Source organism: Heterocephalus glaber, unplaced genomic scaffold (genome assembly GCF_053883595.1).
Source record: "Heterocephalus glaber isolate CG9 unplaced genomic scaffold, H.glaber_assembly_v1.0 deba00001428, whole genome shotgun sequence".
NCBI classification, from domain to species: Eukaryota; Metazoa; Chordata; class Mammalia; order Rodentia; family Bathyergidae; genus Heterocephalus; species Heterocephalus glaber.
This window is the reverse complement of record NW_028258293.1, coordinates 31,595,624-31,617,235: the sequence shown is the minus strand read 5'-3', so window position 1 is coordinate 31,617,235 and position 21,612 is coordinate 31,595,624. Positions and strand designations below refer to the sequence as shown.

Below are 21,612 nucleotides of genomic sequence, written 5' to 3'. Positions count from 1 at the left end.
ATGCCACTGCAAAAAAGAGATGAATTTAAGAGTAACTGGAATTAATGAAAAATCACAAGATAGCACAAAGGGTATAAAAAAACCCATTTAAGGAAGTAATATCAGAAAACTTTCCAGACATAAAAAATGAATTTAATATACAGATAAATGAGGCATAAAGAGCCCCAAATAGTCATGATCAGAAAAAAAGCCACTCTACACCACATCATAATTTGAATACTAGATATCCAACACAAGAAGAAAATCTTAAAAGCTGTTAGAGAAAAACACTGAATAAATCACTTATAAAGTAAGACTCATCGGAATTACAGCAAACTTCTCAATATAAATATTAAAGTCAAGGAGAACTTGGAATGAAGAGTTTCAAGCCCTAAAACAAAACAATTTCCAACCCAGACTGATATGTCCTATGAAATTATCTTTTAAAATTGATGGAGGAATGAGATATTTCCTTGATAAAAAGCACCTAAACAGGGCTCAGTGGTGTCACTGGCTGCCTCAAAAGTGCAAGGTCCTGAGTTTGATCTCTGTTACCAAAAAAAAAGAGCACCTACAGAAATTTATGAACACCAAACCAACACTCCAAAAAATTCTCAAGGATATTGTAGAAAGACATTGAAGCTAACAATGCCAAAAAAACATGATAGAATTAATGCACCAGGTAAAGCAAGCAATTATGTAGAAAGGAAAACAGCAACAGGAAAATAATATAATGACAGGAAGAATTTATAACAATCAATGTGAATGGTCTCAATTCACTAATCAAAAGACATGGATTAACAGAATGAATCAAGAAACAAAATCCAAAAGTATGTAGTATAGAAGAAATACATTTAACCCACAAAGAAATTCATAAACTAAAAATCAAAGGATGAAAAGCAATATTCCATGTGATGGGAAGCTAAAAACAAGCAGAAGTAGCTATCCAAAACAAGATATTCAAAACACTTTGAAAACACAAAGTGGACTTTAAGCCAAGACTGATCAAAGAGGCAAAGAAGGACACTAGGTTAATAGAACTATTCAACAGGAAGAGATAACAATTATAAACATATATACATCAAACTATGGAGCACCTGACTTCATAAAACAAACACTAACACATAAAAAATCAGATAAACATCAATATTATCATAGTAGGGGACCTCACTGTCCCACTATTAGATCGACTAAATAAAAAAATCAACAAAGAAATGTCAAAGTAAACCAAACCTTTGAACAAACGGACTTAATATATACAGAGTGTCCCACCCAATGACAACAGAATATATATTATTTTTATCAGCACATGGAACTTTCTCCAAAATAGATCACATACTAGCATGTTTATTAAACATTCTTAAATAAATGCAAAAGAATTAAAATTTTACCATGCATATTATCAGATCACAGTGCAATGAAACTAGAAATCAGTGACAAAAGAAACCACATAAGGGCCGGGGATTTAGCTCAGTGGTTTCGCCGCCTGCTGTGCAAGCGCAAGGACCTGAATTCGATCTCCAGTACCAAAAAAAAAAAAAGAAACCACATAAATTATTCAAATGTATGGAAATTAAACAACACACTCTTTTTGTGTGTGTGTGTGTGTGTGAATAAATCTTTATTTACAAAACAAATATCATGCTAGATTTGCCCCGAGGGTCATAGTTACTAAGCCTTCATTTAGATAATAACTTATAACTATGCATTTTCTTCATTTTCCTATAATTATCTATTTCTTAATTAGTCATCACTTCATTTTTGAGTAGGTAACGAGTATGTTTGGTACAAAGGGCAAGAAAGTTCAAAGGTTATTTATTAAAAGATACAGTCTTTGCTCTCCTCTCTTGCCAATATTTTCTCACCCTTCTAGAATGAAGCAAGTTTCTCATTCCTCCTCTTCATATGCAATTACTGTTGTTAGTTTCTTGTGTATGTCCTGGGGAATATTCTAAAGATATGAAATATATGACAGCATTCACAAATACAACCCTGATTTAATCCTCACAGTGGCTCTGAGTAGGTGATTACCTGTTATTGTTCACTTTTGTTTTTCTTAAATTCTTTTATTGGTACATTTTAGGTACACAATACATTTACATTTATCTTTGGGTGCTTGTACCTGTACATGATGTTTCTTGGTTCTTATTTTTTCCCCATTACCTGTGTGCCCTTCACCCCTAAACCCTTCCCTATTTACATACTTCGTTTCCATTTTTTTTTCTTTTCTCATAATTTTTCCTTTCCATTACTTCCTTTCCCCTTCCCCTCCCACCACTCCTACCCCTTTGGACCTTTTCCAATTTCAAAGTATCATTTATTAGTTATTAATCCTTATGCTCCTTATTTACACTCTCAATTTCTCACAGTAGAAAAACTATTCAGTATTTACACATGTGCGTCTATTTATTTCACTTAAGAGTATGGCCTCAATATGCATCCATTTAGCTATAAATGACTCTAGTTTCTCATTCTTTATGGCTGAGTAGTACTCCATTTTATAAAAATACCACATCTTCTTTATCCAGTTTCCAGTTGATGGGCACTTGGGCTGTTTCCAAGCTTTAGCTATTACAAACTGTGCTGCTATAAACATGGGTGTACATATATCTCTGTGGTATGATTCTTTTAATTTTTTTTGGAAAATACCCAGCAGGGAAATAGCTGGGTCAATGGGACCTCCAGCCCCAGTTCTTTGAGGTATCTCCACACTGATTTCCATAGTGGTTGCACCAGTCTGCACTCCCACCAACAATGGAGAAGGCTTCCTTTCTCTCCACACCCCCGCCAGCATTTGTTATTGGTTGATTTCTTGACAGCAGCCATTCTTTCTGGGGTGAGGTGGAATCTCAGTGTTGTTTTCATCTGCATCTCTCAAATGACCAGTTATGTTGAACATTTTTTCTTATGTTTATTTGCTGCTTTTACTTCTTTGTCTGAGAAATGTCTGTTCATTTCAGATGCCCATTTTTGAATTGGGTCTTTGAATTTGAGGGGTCTGATTTTTTTCAGTTCTTTATATATTTTACATAGTAGCCCTTTGTCTGAGCTATAGCTGCTAAAAATTTTTTCCCACATTGTAGGTTGTCTGTTAGCTCTGTTGGTGGTTTCTCTTGCAGTGCAGAAGTTTTTCAATAAGATGAAATCCCAGTTGTTGATTCTTTCTGCTAGTTCCTGGCTACTGAAAACAACACACTCTTAATCAAGAAATGAAGGAAGAGGGCTGGGGATTTAGTTCAATGGGTCCTCCACCTAACTCACAAGTGCAAGATCCCAAGTTAGATCCCTGGTACGAAAAAAAAAAAAGAGGGCTGGGGATTTAGCTCATTGGTGCCACACCTCCCTTTCTAGCGAAAGGTCCTGAGTTCAACCCCCAGTACCAAAAAAAAAAAAAATTAAGGAAACAATAAGACAGTTCTTGGAATTAAATGATAATGCCAGTATAACATATCAGACCTTATGGGACACAATGAAAGCAGTCCTACAAGGGAAGTTTATAACTCTGAACACCACCATCAGGAAAACAGAACAAATTCAAATAAATAACCTAATGATACCTATATCTCTCACCATGCACTAAACTAAAATTGAAATGGATTAAAGATCTAAATATTAAAACAGAAACATTAAACCGGCTGGAAGAGAGGTTAGGTAGAACTCTTGAAGACATTGGTGTAGGAAAAGATTTCCTGAATAAAACGCCAGTTGCTCGTGAACTAGCACAAACAATCAACAAGTGGGATCTCTTCTCATTAAAAAGCTTCTGCACAGCAAGAGAAACCACCAACAGTGTGAAGAGACAACCTTCAAGGTGGGAAAAAGTTTTTACCAGCTGTTCCTCAGACAAAGGTCTACCATCTAGAATCTATAAAGAACTTACAAAAATCAGACCTCCCAAATTTAAAGACCCAATCTGAAAATGGGCATCTGAAATGAACAGACATTTCTCAGACAAAGAAGTAGAAATAGCAAATAAACATATGAAAAAATATTCAACATCACTGGTCATCAGAGAGATGCAAATGAAAACAATGCTGAGATTCCACCTCACCCCAGAAAGAATGGCTGCTATCAAGAAATCAACCAATAACAAATGCTGGTGGGGCTGTGGGGGAAAAAGGAACCCTTCTCCACTGCTGGTAGGAGCGTAGACTGGTGCAAGCACTGTGGAAATCAGTATGAAGATACCTCAAAGAACTAGGATTAGAGGTCCCATTTGATCCAGCTATTCCCCTGCTGGGTATCTTCCCAAAAGAATTAAAAGAATCATACCACAGCGATATATGTGCACCCATGTTTCATAGTGGCACAGTTTGTAATAGCTAAAGCTTGGAAATACCCCAATTGCCCATCAACTAGAGACTGGATAAAGAACATGCGGCTTTTAAAAAATAAAATGGAGTACTATTCGGTCATAAAGAATGAAAAATTAGAGACATTTATAGCTAAATGGATATACATTGAGGTGATACTCTTAAGTGAAATAAATAGGACACACAAGTATAAATACTGAATAGTTTCTCTGGTGTGAGAAACTGAAAGTGTAAATAAGGACCAAAATGTATAATAGATAATGTGAAATAGGAAGAAAAGGGGCAAAGGGAAAGGGGAAATGGGAGGGTTAGGGGAAAGGAAAGAAGGGAATGGAATTAGTATGAGAAAAGGAAAAAATGGAAACAAAGTCTTTGTAAATAGGGAAGGGTGGAGGGATTGAAGGGAGGGCAGGGGAATGGGAAAAAAATAAGAACCAAGATACATTATGTAAAGGTACAAATTTCCAACGAGGGATGTCATTCATTATATTGTATACCTAAAATGTACCAATAAAACTAATTTTAAAAATAACCTAATGATGTACGTCAAGGTCCTAGAAAAACAAGAACAAACCAAATCCAGAGTTTGTACAAAGAAGGAAATTAGAAAGATCAGAGCAGAAATCAATCAAATGTAAACTGAAAAAACAATAAAGACTCAATGAATTGAAGAGCTGGCTCTTTGAAAGAATAAATAAGATAGACAAATCATTAGCCAATCTTACCAAAAAGGAAAAAAAATGGAAAGAAAAAATAAAAATCAATGCAACTAGAAATGAAAAAGGTGAAATCACTGTGGACACTGCTGAAGTCCAGAAAATTACAAGTTACTACTTCACAAATCTACATGGCAAGAAATTAGAGAACTCAGAAGAAATGGAGAGATTTCTAGATATTTACAAATTACCAAAAATTAACCAAGAAGAGTGAAAATCCTGAATAATTCAATAACAGGCAACGAAATTGAAACACTAATAAAAAACTTACCAACTAAGAAAAGCCTAGGATCTGATAGATTCACTGTCCAATTCTACAAGACCTTCAGGGAAGATTTAACACCAATTCTTCTCAAAGTCTTTAATGAAATCAAGAGGGAAGGAGTACTGCCAAAATCATTCTTGGAAGCTAGGATTACCCTAATTCCAAAACCAAATGAGGATCCAACCACAAAAGAGAACTACAGGCCAATCTTTCTAGATGCCAAAACCCTCAGCATGATACTGGCAAATAGAATGCAACAAACCATCAAAAAGATTATATACCATGACCAAGTAGGCTTCATCCCAGGGATGCAAGGATGGTTCAATTCATGCAAATCAATAAATGTAATTCATCATATAAACAGAAACAAGGACAAAAATAACACAATCATCTCAATAGACACAGAAAAAGCCTTTGACAAAATCCAACATAATTGAGAGAGGGAGGGAGGGAGGGAGGGAGAGAGAGAGTAGCAGATAGATAAATACGAAGTAGGGAGATCTTTTTTTTGTTTTGTTTTGTTTTTTGGTACCAGGGGACAAACTCTGGTCCTTGCGCTTGCGCAGCAGGTGGCAAAACCACTGAGCTAAATCCCCAGGCCCAAGGGAAATCTTTTTTAAATGGTTGGGGGACCAAGAGATGAAGGAAGAGGAAGGGGGTCAGGGAAAGGGAATGAAAAAAAAATGAAGTGAAGGGGATTGAAGGGAAAAGAGCTTTTGCCAATGGGAAGGGGACCAAGAGTTGAAAGGAGCAGGGAGGAAGGGGAGGGGTAGAGGATTAAATACAAATGAAGATATATTATGTACATGCGCCAACTCCCCATGATGAATGTAGTCATTGTGTACTGTAAACATGAAGAAAAATAGATTAAGATCTTGTTATATTTCCCAGGCTGGCCTGGAACTTCTGGGGTTAAGTGATTCACCTATCTCAGCCTCTAGAAGAGGAAAAAAGTTATTGTTTAAAAGTCTTATAGTCAGCTGTGGTGGCACATGTCTGTAATTTCAGCACTCTGTGAGGCTGAGGCAGGAGAATCACAGGTTCAAGCCCAGCCTGGGAAATTTAGTGAGACCCTTGAGATAAAAAAATTTAAAAAGGGTTAGGATGTAGCTTAACGTGAAGGCCCTGGGTTCAAGTACAAGTATTGAAAAAAAGTTGATTTTTGTACATTGCAATTGCAAGTGGGAAACTTGATACTTTTTTTTACTGATGTAATCAATCATCAGTAGATGTGTGTGTGTGGTGTGTAGTGTATTTGGTGAGGTTTCTACATAGATTAATAATTCTTAAGGAGGTGTACCTTCCCCTACACATTTGGAAATGTGTAGGAGAGGTTTCTTGTGCCCCCAAATTTATACATCAAAATGCATATGTATTTTTCTTTTGTTTATCTTTTATATTAAAATAAGGTACTAGGTTGTTTTTTGGTGGCACACATTTGTAATCCCAGGATTCTGAAAGGCTAAGGCAGAAGGACTGAAAGTTTGAGCCCAGCCTAGGCAGCTCGGCAATTTAGTAAGATCTGGTCTCAAAAAATAAAAACCAAAGAAACAAAGAGGGCTGGAGGGAAAAAGAGCTGTGTTCAACCTCCATTAGTGGGGGGAAAAAGAAAAGAAAAAATAAGTATATAAGCAGACTATATCATCTAAGAATTTCCTTTCAGGATGCAAAGGTTGACATTACTTTTTATAGAAAGAAGAAGTTGGATCTGATGGGGCTGTGAACATCTGAGGTTTTAAATAAACATCTTTATTTCCAATCATAGTTTTGTATCCTCATTGTGACAACCTTGACTGCCAACTTGATTGGCTTGAGAGCTGTCTAGGGGAGTAGTAAAGCACACTTCCGGGTGTGCCTGGGTGGGTAATGGAGGTGTGACCTTGGGGAGTAGGACTACATCTGGTTCCTGGTGCTCTTCCCCTGTGCTCTTCTTCCTACTACCATAAAGTGAGCAGGTTTGTTCCGCCTTGCCCTTCCGCCATGATGTTTCTGTGTTGGAGCCAGCCCACCATGGGCTGAAATTTCTGAAACTCTGAGCCAAATCAAACTCTCTATAAGTTGTGGGTGTAAAGTGTTTTGTCCCAGCAATGGAAGAGTGACTACTACATTCATTTTGTCATGCTTTCCAGTGCTGGTCAATGTTGAATAACAGTGATGATGGGCACATCTGGTCTTATTCCTAACCTGAGAGGAAATGTTTTCACCTCTTACTAAGGTTGTCTTTCAAATCACCAATGGATGTTGAATTTTCTCAAACTCCCCCCACCTTCCATCTGAGATGTTCGTAATTCTCTTGATGTGATGTACCATGAATGGACCTTCCAGTCTTATTTTGAGACAGGGTCTCACTAAGGTGCTCAAGATGGCCTTGAATTTGCAATCTTCCTGCCCCAGTCTCCCCAGTGCTGAGATTATAGGTGTGCATCACCATGCCTGGCCACCATGCTGGGCTCCCTTTTGCCTTATTTGTTTTCCCTTTTTTGTGATGCTAGGTGTGGAACCTGGGTCTTAGGCATATGGCATGCTAGGCAAGCCTGGTAATGATGAACTATACTTGCAGCCTGGTATTCCTTTCTTTCTTTCTGGAGACAGGGACTCTCTATATAATTCAGGCTGGCCTTGAACTCACTATGTAGTCCAGCCTGGCTTCAAATTCATGGCAATCCTCCTCCCTCAGCCTCCTGAGTGCTGAGATTACAGAAGTATGTGCCATCATTCCCCATCTATGATTAATTTTCTTAATGCTAAAACCATCTGGACTTTCTGGGATAAACCCCGCTCTGCCTCGATACATTCTCTTTTTTACTTATTGCTGCCCCTGAAATGGAAAGGAGCAAAGGATAAAGCGGAGACTAACAGGCTCAAAGCCTAACAAAGACTGCTGGGCTCAAGACTAACCGGTCTCAAGTCTAGCTCCTCCCACTAAACCCATGAAGGTCACTGTGCCCAAAAGATGAACTGCTGAAACAACAGCTGCCTGTACCCCCCCATGTCTTAGAAAGATGAACTGTAAAAGTGTTAAGGATAAACTGTAAAAGCAACATTTGCCTCTACCTCCCTACCCTTTGCTAAGTTCTGCTTCTGTAAAATTCTTCTTGCTTCCCTGCCCTGGCAAGAAGAACAGATAAATGTGAGATCAAACAGAGAAACGGGGCTCAGACTCTGGAAGGTGAAGTCCACTGGGCCCCTAGTTAGCAAATAAACCTGCCTTTCCCTTCAGTTCTCCGAGTGCCGCTCTCTTCCTTGGTCTGCCTGCCCTCCGAGTGCCACTTTACCCCCACTCCCTTTGTTACTGAGGATTGAACCCCGGGCCTCACACATGCTAGCAAGCACTCTACCACTGAGTTATATCCTCAGCCATCGTCTGCCAGGGTTTTTATGTCTACGTCTGTGAGACAAGTGGATTGGTTTCCCAGCTCGTGGAGTCCTTGGGAAGTGTGGGTCAAAGACATGCTTGCCTCTTAAAGGAAGTTAGGAGGACTCGCTGGCTGGCTGCTTCCCCGTGTCCGCTGGGGGTAAGCAGTGATGTCGGGGAGTGTGAGGAGGCAGAGTCTGATTGTCCACCCCAGAAATGTCTAACAAGGGCGCCAGAGCTCCTGCTGCTATTGCCTCCCTAGGACCCCAAGCCGCCTGAAACCATCACCCAGACACCTTAGCTCAGCTCACCAATTTCCTGTTCTGGGAATGCAGAGCAACACGGATCTATTGTGGTTGTCCTCTGGCGGCCGCAAGGCGCACGAGCCGGAGGAGCCAGCCAGGCTGGATTAGCCAAGAGATGGCGCCAGGAGAACCTGGTGGACTCGTCAGGCAGCACCACGTGGCGCCACGGCTCTGAGGCCCAAGCTGTCTTCCCTGCGCCTGTATACGTGAACAACGCAGCCTCGGAGACCGAGTGACCAGGATCCAGAGTTACACAACTGACCTCTAACTACAGCTTTCCATCCTAAGCAGTGAAGTTCCTGAGCCTTAAGATCTTTTAACTGTAAAATGTGAACAATTCCCCAGCCTGTCAAGGAAATAGGAGAAAGTTGTTTTTCACAGCGGTAGGAAAAATAATGGCCTCTCCAAAGACGTCTACACTGTAGTCCCTGAAGCTTGTGAATATATTGGGTAATATGGCAAAGGAAAGTAAGCTTACAGATAGACTGAAGATTGCTAATTAGCTGGTAGTGCAGGCGTGGGAGCCTGCATTTGGCGGGGGGCGCTAAGGCAGGAGAATTGCAAAATCTAGCCCAACCTAGGCAATTTAGTGACTTAGTGAGCTCCTGTTTTAACAACCACCACCAAAAAAAAAAAAAAAAAAAAAAAAAGGATAATTCTGGATTATCCAGGTGGGTCCACTGACTAAAAAGGGCTGGAGATGTAGCTCAGTAGTAGAGTGCTTGTCTAGCATGTTTGAGACCAAGGTTTGATACCCAGCACTGGGAGTTGGAGTAGAAGAGTGGGAGAGAGATTTGGCTCTGGAAGTAAGGCACAGAAAGATGCAACATTACTGGTTTTGAAGATGGAGGAAGGGGAAAAGCAAAGAAATAGATTCTCCCCTACAGTACTCAGGAAGGAATGCAGCCCTACAACACCTTGATTTTAGGCCACTGAGACTGTGTTGGATGATGGAATTGTAGGATAATAAGTTTATGGGATTTTTTTTTTTTTTTTTAGACAGAGTCTTGATTTGTAGTTCAGAGTGGCCTCAAACTGACTATGTAGCTCAGGCTGGCCTCAAACTCATGGCAATCCTCTTGTCTCAGCCTTGTATGTGCTGGGATTATAGGCATTCATTACTACACCTGGAGGGAATTTGTTACAGCAGCCAGGAAATTAATACAATGTCCTCACAGATACAGCCTACACCACTGAGACAGACAGGTACTCATCAGCTCATTCATTCACCCCTAAATCATTCAGGAAGCACATGCTATGGGCTGCTCAGAAGCAAGGCCAGCAGAAAAGAAGTGGCTATGTCTACTAGGGGTCCCTGGTCAGGACGGCAGAAAGGTCACTTGGATGGTACCTCCTCCTCCTCCTGCCTTGACTGGGCTTCAGTTTTCACTTTTTACAGTGGGCATTTTGACTTCACAAGGGTACTTGGGGGAAGGCTGTCAGGTACTCCTCAGTTCTAAGTGCAGGTTGACTTCTGGGAGGGGATATTTGTCTGATGATTGTCAGCCCAGCTCGTGTATTTGTAGGGGAAGTGATGGAGATGAAAAGTCATATTTGTACTGCATTTGATAGGTGACATTGATCCTGACACTGAATGCTCCATTGCCCACAATGAGTGGGTTTTGTCCTGGAAGGCTTGGGGAGTTGGGTTGGCCAGGACAAACAGTCATACCTAGCCCAGTGGTCCTCAAACTGAGCTGGACATTAGACTCAATGGAGGAACTAAAAAAACCCACCCACATGTCTGGAGCCACCCCCAGGTCAATTACGATCAGAACTGCTGAAGATGAGGCCAAGAAAATATACCAGGATGTAGGTTTTTAGAAACCTTCCCGAGGTGATTTCAATGCACAACTGAGGTTCAGATACAGGTGAAGATACTGGTCGGACAAAATGCATCTGTGCAGGAGAGATGCATTCTCAGCCAGGCAAACGTCACAAGTAATGGTCCTGGGGGCTGAAGCCACTTCTCCACCCAGCCCAGTCGGCCTCAGGAGATCCTGTGTCCTTGGCTACAGCTCAGCGTGGGGCTGTGCAGTGCCTTCCACATGAGCAACATCTCGTAGGGTGCAAAGCGATGCACGATCAGCAGCTCACGGTATATGCAGGGGTCGAAGGAGGGCTGTTGGGCTCCGGGCAGCTGGACGCCGAAGGGCCGGATGCCCTCGTGGCCACTGGGCTCCAGGCGGGCCTGCTGCAGACACATGCCCATGTAGGCGTCGTCGATGGGGAACAGAGGGATTTGATGGGCAGCTGCACGCAGGGCCTGGGCTGTGTAGCTGGATAGGAGGAAGCCGCCGCCACTGCAGTACACCGGGTAGGCCTTCCCAGGGAAGAGCTGCGGGGGCACAAAGTACTTGCTCCAGCTGTCACGGATGGGCACGGAGCCATGCATAAGCTGCCCGGTGAAGAGATGGTGGTCGGGCGACTGCGCCTCCAGGAAGCTGAGCACGTTGGTGGTGTGCACGAACACGTCGTCATCACAGCTGAGCAGGAAGCGTGCATGCGGGCAGCGTGTGGCCAGCCAGTTGAGCAGGTGCACATGCTTGAGCGTGAGGTTGAGGAAGGTGTCAGCGAAGGCCCATTGCAACACATCGCCGTGCTTGCGCGCCTCCAGGTCCACCAGCTCGGCCAGCTGCGGAGCGAGCGCCGCCTGCTCGGGCCTTGGATTGCCCAGCAGGAAGAGGCAGCGCACGTGCCGCCCGCGGTAGCTGCGTTCCTGGCCCCACGTGCGCCTGATGAGTTCGCGGCGCTCGTAGTTCTCAGGAGATGATTTTACAGCCAGGAGCAGGAAGACTGCGCGGCGGCCCGCGCACTTCGATGGCGCATCCCAGAGAATCGGGAATTGGCGGCAGTGTCTGTACAGCAGGAAGTTTTGGATCCTGGCGGGCAGCTGCTCAAAGTTGGCCACACTGTTCGCGGAGGCATTGGCCACACACGGGGTCCTGGGGTGCAGTGCTAAGGGCTGCACAGGAACAGCGGGAACATCAGTGGGGTCCTCTCCCTTCTTCTCCAGCGGGGACCCCAATTCTTGGAGGAGCCACAGGCGCAGTGCTGACAAACTCATGGCCACCAGCAGGAAGGTCACAGCCTTCAGATTCGTGGACCTGTGGCACAGAAAAGCCATCTGTGGGGGAAACCAAATCATAAGTGAACCAGGAGTCATCTTGTAAAAAAAGGAGCCAAAATTCAAGATTACACTGTAGTATCTCATGTCTCCCACAGTCAGGAACATTCTTCTCTCCTGCAAAGCTGTATTTCTTCTTGCTGCTGGATAGCCTTTGGATGTCACCTGGGCCCAGCAACTCCTCCTATCCAGTCAGTCTCCATCTTGCTGTGAATTCATTTGTATCCTGCTTTTCTCACCGTAGTGAATGGTACCACCACTCATCGAGTTCCTCCAACTAGAAACCTTGACCCACTCCCCTGCCCCTTTCAGCTTATATCCACTCCTCACACCCTTTGCCTTTGCATGCTACACTTCTCTCATGTTTATTCCCTTTTTGCATCCCTGATCAGCCTGGATCCTCTCTAATCTATTTCCCTCGTTGTGGTTGTCCATGGAAGCAGGAGGTCAGAACACTGAACAGTTCTGGCTGCACTGCTTAGGACTGCACTATCTAACCAAGTCATTTTAGATCTACAGGCCTGAGTGTTCTCTTCTAAAGCACAGGTTAGTAGATTACTACTTTTTAGTACTGTGAGCATTAAATGAACATAGCATGGCCCCTGAATGGATGATACCAATATTGTGACCTTTTGGTATCCTTCAGTTCCACTTGCTTCTATTTTTGGCTGCTAGTATTATTTGCTGTTCTTCACACCTATGAAGTCATGCCCTCTCTTGTATGTAGCCTGCCCAGGTGCACTCCAAGTGTGGGCTTAATGAAGACCCCCCCACCCTGGAAGGCACACACCTGTAATCTGTACCCTCAGGAGGCTGAGGCAAAAGGACTACCGTGAGTTCAAGGCCAGCCTGGACTACCTATTGAGACTCCTGTCTCAAAAATGAAACCAAACCAACCCAAACAACCCAAGACAATTCCTAGATCATAGCAACATTTTTATATTATCCTATTATACATAACTTGGTCATATTGAGTTCTGTCATACATGGGGCCCTGCCACTCTCTTAAAACATATTCCTCTCTCCATTTCATGGATTCCACACTCTCCTAATTCTCCTCTTCTTTAACCATGTCCCTCAGTTTTCTTCATTCAGGTTGCCCTCTGTAAAGACCTTTAGTGGTGAGGGCTCTCCAGGGCTCTGTCTTGGATATTCCTTTCACCTTTGTTCAGCATGACTCCCTTCTTTACTGGGACTCCCAATCCCCAAAATTAGCCACCTGTTATTTAGCAGCTCCACCACCACTAGTGTTCAAGCCAAAAGCTTTGACTTTCTCCTTTCCCTCATTTCTGCACCCAACCCAGAGTGCAGAAATTTGTCTTTTTTTCTTCTTTGGTACCAGGGATCGAACTCAGGACCTTTTGCTTATGAGGCAGGCAAGGTGCCACTGAGCTAAATCCCCAGCCCCTGTCTTTTCTTTGATATGGGGAATTAAACCCAGGTCTTCACAGTGAGCTACATCACAAGCCCGTTATTATTTTTATTTTGAGTCAGGGTCTTGCTAAGTTGTCCAGATGGAACTCCAACTTGCAATCATCCTGCCTCAGGTTCCCCAGATGCTGGGATTATAGGTATGCACCACCGTACCAGGCCTAGTCAGTTTTTTTTTTTGGTACCGGGGATTGAACTCAGGACCTCTCACTTGCCAGGCTGGTGCTGTGCCACTTACTTCTAATTACTAAATATTTTGTTAACTTACACAGTTCCAGTCTATCAACAGGCTAATCCAATCCAGCCTCTCCTGCTCAGTTGAGAACCTCCTGCCTGGTTGGTCTCTTCTCTCATTTTCTCCCTTCAGCCTAGCCCCTCCTCTGTTGCAGCTAGGGTGGCCTTTGGACAGTGCAGATGTAGATGTCCTTCCTCAGTCTCTTTTCTCCAGCTTCCCTGAGAGCCACTTGACTTGGCCATCAGCCAGTCAGCAATTGTAGCTGCCAACTGCTAAGCTTCTTTTTGACCTATGAAAAAGAAAAAAGAGCTTTTTCCTGTGCTGTTCACCTGCCAAGACTGACTGCCCCTTCCTTCCCCTGCCTAGATAAGGCCTACTTTCTGATTCACTTAATTTTTTTTAGCCAGTCTGTGTCATCCAGTTTGGACCTAAATTTATGATTCTCCTGTCTCAGCTTCCTTAGTAGCTGGGATTATAAGGCACCTGGCACTGCACCTGCCTCCTTGGTCCACTTGAAGGACATTTTTTTTTGTTCCAGGAATCAAACTCAGGATCTTGTTCTTGCCAGACAGGTGTGGTACCACTGAGCTAAATCCCTAGCCCTGAAGGAGATATTCTTAGAGAAGCTTTAGTGAAGCTCAAAGGAGACCAGGTGCCCAGTTAATCATTCTTGGGTTAGTCTGTCAGCTTCTTGAAGTCAGGAGTCGCATTTGTGTTGTCCACTATTGGATTCCCTGTGCCATGCACAATAAAGTGCACAAATGCTGTTTTCCTGGGTTTGAATTCCACCTGTATGATTTCCTAGCTGCATGGCTGAGCAAGTTGATGTCCAGTGGTGGGAAACCTATGGCACACGGTCACAGCAGGCTGTTATCATTGAAAGCTCTAAAAGGTTCAACATCACTGAAGTAGGCTCTCTAATACTTACCTCTTAAGGAGTTTTTGTGAAGACTAAATGATAATTTATGTAAAGAATTTGAGTTGGGTATGGTGGTGCATACCTTGACGGAGCCAGCCGTCACTTGTCGAACAGCACCTGAATGGGGGAGTGAGGATGAAGAAAAAGAAAGACGCAGAGATAGAGTTGGGATCCTCCCAGAGAGACTGCCGCTGCGCTTTTTTATTCTCCTCCCCTTTTTTTCACAGGTGAGTTTGGTTATTAATCATGACCCTTATCCAAAGACACCTGCTTCCTTGTTCTCTAGTTCTTTGGAAATTCCCCACCCTCATGGGCTTTCTTGTTTCTCGGGTTTACAAAACGTTCATCATGTTCCAGGACAATTTCTGAAGGTAAACATCTAATTTGGCAAGGACGCAGTTCCTCGTAACATAGTCTCCTTGCTCTATACAATGGAGGGTAAGATTTAACACGGAGCCTCTATGGCTAACACCGCTCTCCACAATACCTATAATCCCAGCATTCTGGGAGGCTGAGGAAGGATGATTGGAAGTTTAAGCCCAGCTGGGGCAATTTAGCTGCTTTGTGAGACCCTTTAAAATAAAATAAAATAAAAAAGGAGGTAGGGGAGCGGATCTGAAAATGTAGTGAAGGCCCGGGGTTCAATCCCCAGTACTGAAAAAAATGGTATAGTGCTTTGTATATAGTGTAAGTGTTCACTGCTAGCTATTATGATTATCAAGGTGCCAATAAATAGTTGTTGAATGACTACTTTCCCCAGAGTAGTCATTTGTGTTTATTTGGATTCCGCTGTGCTCAGTTGCATGTTCAATAAATATTTTTTAGAATGAGTAGTTTGCACAGAGTAGGTGTCATTGGATTGGACTGTGCTCTAGTGCTTGTGTAATACTGTCCATATGCAACAGTGAGCTCAGAGTGAGCCCAGATCAGGTGTTTGTGAAGAATGGCAGCAAGTTACCAAATGAATAGGGGAACCCTACAGATGTATCAGAGTCCTCACTGAGAACCTATTAGAAATCTAGGTATAGTTTTCTGTGAGTTTTTGTTTTGTTTTTTTCTTTTGAGACAGGGTCTTGCTGTGTAGGCCAGGCTAGCCATGAACTGATGATCCTCCTGGCTCAGCTTCCTGAGTGCTGGGATTACAGGTATGTGCCACCACACTTGGCTTTCTGTTGCTCTTAACACAACCCTACTTCAGTGTCTGAGCATGGAAAGATGAAGGATGGTGAGATGAGCTGTTATCATCATAGGTACTCAGTGCATAGTCCTGTGCCTGGAGCATTTCGGGCAGGCAATAAATAGTTTTCAATGAATAAAAAAATGAAAATAGAATTTGGAGTCTGAACAACTGGGCTTGTGTTTGAGCTCCTTTCCCAAGTTAACCTCCTAGGTTTCAGTTTCCTCATCTGAAAAACTGAGAAATATTCATCTGTCAATAATATAAGAAAATAATGTTGTGAGTACTAAAGTGTCTTACAAATGCTGGTTAAGAAAATAAAAAATATGCCTCTTTACTGTGAATTATTTCTAGAAAGAAAAATAATATCAGTCTTTTTTTTTTTTTATTGACCTCAGGACCTTGTGCTTGTGAGGCAGGTGCAGTGCCACTGAGCTAATCTCAGCCCCTGTATAATCTCAGTCTTAATACAGTGATAAACACTGTGCCAAGGAAATGTGCATTTACTTTGATAAACCTGAGCCAGTAACCTGGATCCTAGCCAACTTTGATAGAAGAGAGGAAAAGGTGTAGGAACGGGCCTGTTTTGAGGGCAGCGCTGGCTTGTTCACCTCTGTTCTTAGGTGCTGGGCTGTGCAGCCTGAGAGCTTTGACTTGCTGAGAAGCATTGAGTGTCTTTTCTGTGGGTCTTTCTGCTGGACTTCCCTTTGCTCAAAGCATTCTTCCAGGTGCCCTGGACCACCTGCACCTTAAACTTTGCTGACTTCTGCTGGCCCAGATCCCTTGTCTCTCAGGACTCAACTCCAGCACCACCACCTTCAGGTAATCTCCTGGTAAGTCCAATTCAACAGATCCTGTCTCCTAGTTGGCTCCATGGTTGCTGAGTTAGCAAAATTGGTGAACGAGAACAGACTTGCCATTTGACCCGTTTGAACTGAACCTGAGGCTCTTTATTTGTGAGACCTTAGGCAGGTTATTTATCTCAGTGTTTCATGATTCTACAAATTAGTTTGTGTAAGGCACTTAGGTCTATACTTGGTATGTAGTAAGTACAATAGTAATGGTAGCAATTGGTTTAGAGGGCCAATCTTTTTATGGGGTAAGTTCAGCTGTCTTATATAGTGTGGTATAAAACTCCTTTGCAGTCCTCTGACTGCAGGTCTTTCTCACTCCATTTATTACTCCACATTTTATAGTGCTATTCACTCTACCCAGAATTTTCTCCCTTTTCCCCAAGACCTACCTTCGTTATTTCCTCCTCTTGTTTGATGGTACGATGGCTGGAACAGATTCTTGGGCCATTTCCCAGCCCCATACTACCTCAGAGTATTCTTGGGGGAGTATTTGTACAGCAGATATGGCAGGCAAACAAACCTTTAATATCTGTTGGGGCACTGGCCCCAATGCCCAATGTGAAGCCCTAACCCCTGGGGGCTGCATTGGACCCATGTAGTACTGGGTCCTGGTTCTGTTCCCCTTGACCTCCCTCTAGTTCTTGCTTGGTACATGATGAAGAGAGTGGAAAGAGGGAAAATTACACCTCCTTCCTAATTGGAAGAAACCCAGGCAGGCCCTCATCTTACCTCCAATGTATGAGACAGAAGACACAGACAGGAGCCATCCCCAAACTGGGACCAACTCCTTGGTTCACACACTGGGGTTCCACTTCCCAGACTGTGGTTTAGTTCAGTATTCTTGCATTTGGCCAATCCATTCTTTTATTCCTCCTCCTCAGGGGTAAGGCGAAGAGGGGGAGGGCAGCCCTTCTTCCTTAGCCAACATGACTACCTGCTTACTCTTTAAGATTAAGCACTGATGGGTCGGGGATTTAGCTCAGTAGTTTCACTGGCTGCTGCGCAAGCGCAAGGACCTGAGTTCGATCCCTGGTACAAAAAAAAAAAAAAATTAAGCACTGAGGTAGTCTCTTCTAGGAGACTCTGACCCTTCTACTTACTGAATTGGTGTGTGCTTTTCAAGTAATATAGTCACAACTGTACTGATATATTTTGATGCTGCCCTGCAGTGGCTGGGTTTCCCTGCTAGATCGAAAGCTACTCCTAATATGGGACCTCTTCTTTTAACATAAGGTATGCTTTAAAGTCTTCTGTTGAATAAATTGCATGTAAAACATTCACACAGGGGTGCTTCTTCTATCTCTAATACTGGGGATGGCCTCATGCATACTGGCCAAGCGCTCATGTATACTGAGCTACACCCCCAGCCCCAAGTATGCTGAATTTGGCAGTCAAGGGCTTCATCCCACTTCTGTGAATAGTCAGGATGCAGAGATGAATCGACTCAGTCCTGGACTATAAAATTATGTGATATGTACAGAACAGAGAGAGGGAACTTGGGGAAGGGAATCTGAGTGAACCAGGGAGACTTCATATTAGAGCTGCATTGTATTAGGTATCCATTGCTGAGAACAAGGTATTCCACACTTTAGTGGCTTAAAACAGCCACCATTCATTATTTCTCAAGATTCTGTGGGTATATTGGGAGATTCTTGTGCTGGCCCCAAGGAAAGATGGGAAAAATAAAGATAGGCAAAAAGGAGACAAAGAAAATCATAACTTTAAAAATAAAACTGAACATTCAGGTATACAAGCCCATTTTAAAAACTTTTTTTCTTTTCTCCCAAGAAACAATAAACCAGGTGTCTTAGTTACTTTCTTGTCGCTAAGACACAATACCCAGCACCCAAAAAATAAAAGAGAAAAGGTTTATTTTGGCTCACAGTTTGTAGAGGTTCTAGTCCACAGTCATCTGGCTCCAAGGCAGGGTGGCATGGCAGAGGGGCACGGCAGAGGAGAATTGCTCATAGCATGGAAGGCAGGTAGCAGAGAGCAACCAAGGAGGGAGCAAGATACAGCTTTCCAGGCCACGCCCCAGTGACCCACCTCCTCCAACCAGGCTTCACCTCCCAAATCACATAAACTCATCAGTGGACTAATCCATGGATGAGTATCACTCCCATGATTCAGTCACTTCTCAAAAACTCCACCTATGAGCGCATGAAGCTTTAGGGGGACATCTAGATATAAACCATAACACCTGGAAAATTCCCTTTTACTTACAAAGGACTTCAGCCATTCTCTTTTTATCTACAAATAGACTTCTTTCACCTTTGAATAGACCATCTCTTTTCACCTATAAAATAGACCTTTCCCTATAGGTGGGCTATGGCTCTACCACCTATAATCATTGTTCCCTATGATCAGACCATCACCCCTCTCCCCCCAAGAGCTATCATCCTTCATCAGTAAAATGAATACTGTTTCCATAGATTCACAAGTTCTATAGATTTACCCCAAATCTCCCCTAAACATATTCAGGGCCAGACTATGATACACCTCTTTCTTGAGGACCCACACTCTTTTTCAAGTATATACTTAGAAAATTCTGAGCAAAGCCAGGCATGATGGTGCATGCCTCTAATTCCAGCATTTGGGAGGCTGAGGTAGGAGGATTGCCACAAGTTTGAGGCCAGCATGGGCTAAATAGTGAGTTCAAGGCCAGCCTGAACTACATAGTGAGAGTTTCCAAAACAAAATTTCTACCTAATAAATCTCTATGCTTCTTACTGAAATGTCGAATATTCTTTTTCCATGATGGAAGTCAATGAACTTACAACCTACTCCATAGGTAGAATGGGTTTAGGTTCCTCATCACCACTTTGGGAACCCCTTAGGGCCCTGTCCAGTGATAGATTCACCTGGGCTTGCCCATGTGGCTGTCCATATTCCACTAGTGGTAAATCAGAGCTGGCTCAGCTGGGATGGCTGCGCCTCCTATTCCTGTGCTGTCATTTTGGGCTGCTTCATAGTATGGTGATCTCAGGGTTCTAAGGCGATGAGGCCTGGTCTGCAGAACTTGTATAACATTAGTCCTACTCATACCATTGGTTATGGGGTCTGGGGACGGGTTCCTGGGTTCTTGTATGCCACAAAGAACTGGACATAGCACATGATGAAAAGGAAACTGGCAAAGTTTATGAAGATGAAAGTATGCTCAGAGCAAGTCGGCTTGGGCCAGCGAAAGGAAAATGGCCTGAGTGCAGAGGACATAGGGTGTACAGGTTTAGATGTTACACCCTTTTTTTTTCTTTGGTACTGGGGATTGAACTTGGGACCTTGTGCTTTCGAGGCAGACACCGAAACCACTGAGCTAAATCCCTGGCCCTCTCACCTGTTTTAAGGTGCCTTCTACTACCCCTAGAGCATGATTGACAGGGTGCTGAGTCATGTTTGCTCTGTCTTTTGTGCATGTCTTTTCCTGTAAGTCACTGTTATAACTGTATGTATAAGACGCAGTCCATATACATGGACTTTCAATGAGCTCCAAGGGAAGAAAGGTTACTGTAGGTCAGGCAGTAAAGTTTGGTGGGCATGCATCTTAGTTTAGAAGTTTTTGAATTTTCCTGAGTGGGCTTGGGGTCTTCGTTTCCCTTGTCTTGATCACCTGTGGTAAGCCCTAGAACACTGCCCAGGTTCTAGAGAGTAGGAGTGGTCCCTAAGGGAGTGAGGAGTGTTCTAGCTATATTACTACCACATTTTGTTGGTCAAAGTATCACAAGACCACTCCACATGCCAGGGGTAGGAGTTCCAAAAATTTGTGGCCATATTTAACTGGTCACATGGATCTTGAAGGTGGTAAGGAGTTTTCCTAGCAGGCAAAAGGTGTAAAGAGGGTGAGGGCATGCTGAGCAGAGGCACAGAAAGGGAATAAAGAGGATGTATCTGGGAAACAGTCAAGGTTTAGTATAGTTGGAGGGATAAATACTGGGAGTGAAAGTGCAGAGACAGATTTAGAAGTACTCTGAAAATGGCCATGGATTTCATACCTGGAGTTTTAATTGATCCTTTGAAAATTTTCAGGTCTTTGTCTATTTTCTTTTTGGTACCAGGGATTGAACTCATGACCTTGCACTTGTGAGGCAGGTGCGGTGCTGTTGAGTCTGTGTCTATTTTTGAGACTACTGTTACTGGGTGTGGTGATGGATGCCTATAATCCCAGGATTTGGGGAGTGAAGCAGGACCAAAAGTTTGAGCCCAGCCTGAGCAACTCAGAGACTTAGCAAAACTCTATCTTTAAAAAAAAGGGCTGGTGATGTAGCTCAGTGTGAAGACACTGGACTCAATCTCTAATACAAGGATTAAAAAGTCCATTGTACTTCTTCCTTTCCTATCTTTATTCCTTTTCTTTCTCTTGTCTAATTTCCGTGGCTAATGTTTCCAAAACTATATTGAACAAGAGTGGTGATAGTGGACATCCTTGTCTTGTTCTTGATTTTAGTGTGAAGGATTTCAGTTTTTGACCATTTAGTATGATATTGGCTGTTGGTTTTTCATAGATGGCTTCTATCAGTTTGAGGTGGAGACCATCTATTCCAATTTTTTGTAGGGTTTTTATCATAAATGCATGTTGGATTTTGTCAAATGCTTTCTCTTTCTTTTTTTTGTTAAATTCTTTTATTGGTACATTGTAGGTATACAACACAATTACATTTCTCATTGGGAATTGTACCTTTACATGATGCATCTTGGTTCTTATTTTTTCCCCATTCCTAGCCCTCCCTTCACCCCCTCCACCCTTCCCTATTTACAAAGACTTTATTTCCATTTCTTCCATTTCTCAGCATTTTTCCTTTCCCTTCTTTCCTTTCCCCTGCCCCTCCCACTACCCCTACCCCTTTGGACCTTTTCTTCCTATTTTGCATTATCGATTATTCATTCTAATCATTGGTACATTTTAGGTATACAATATAATGACATTCATCATTGGAAATTT

The 21,612-nt window shown here is 42.9% G+C and overlaps 1 protein-coding gene across 3 annotated transcripts; it reads right to left on the bottom strand.

Moving 5' to 3' along the window:
- Positions 1-1,306: 1,306 nt before the first annotated feature.
- B3gnt6 (UDP-GlcNAc:betaGal beta-1,3-N-acetylglucosaminyltransferase 6) lies at positions 1,307-21,401 on the bottom strand. Of its 3 annotated transcripts, XM_004869656.3 has the most exons (3): positions 14,728-21,400; positions 13,760-14,015; positions 1,307-12,060 (listed from the first exon to the last, which is right to left on the bottom strand). In XM_004869656.3, exon 3 carries the CDS (start codon positions 12,058-12,060, stop codon positions 10,924-10,926), a length of 1,137 nt encoding a protein of 378 aa, XP_004869713.1. In that variant the 5' UTR covers positions 13,760-14,015; positions 14,728-21,400; the 3' UTR covers positions 1,307-10,923. The 3 variants fall into 3 exon arrangements, with proteins under 3 accessions (XP_004869713.1, XP_087068113.1, XP_087068114.1); XM_087211987.1 differs by having other exon boundaries at positions 1,307-14,015; positions 14,728-21,401; XM_087211988.1 differs by having other exon boundaries at positions 13,760-21,400.
- Positions 21,402-21,612: the final 211 nt, after the last annotated feature.

Excerpts from the sequence above, each read along its gene's own strand:
- B3gnt6 (XM_087211987.1), bottom strand. The coding sequence starts at position 12,168 with ATGTTCCTGACTGTGGGAGACATGAGATACTACAGTGTAATCTTGAAT.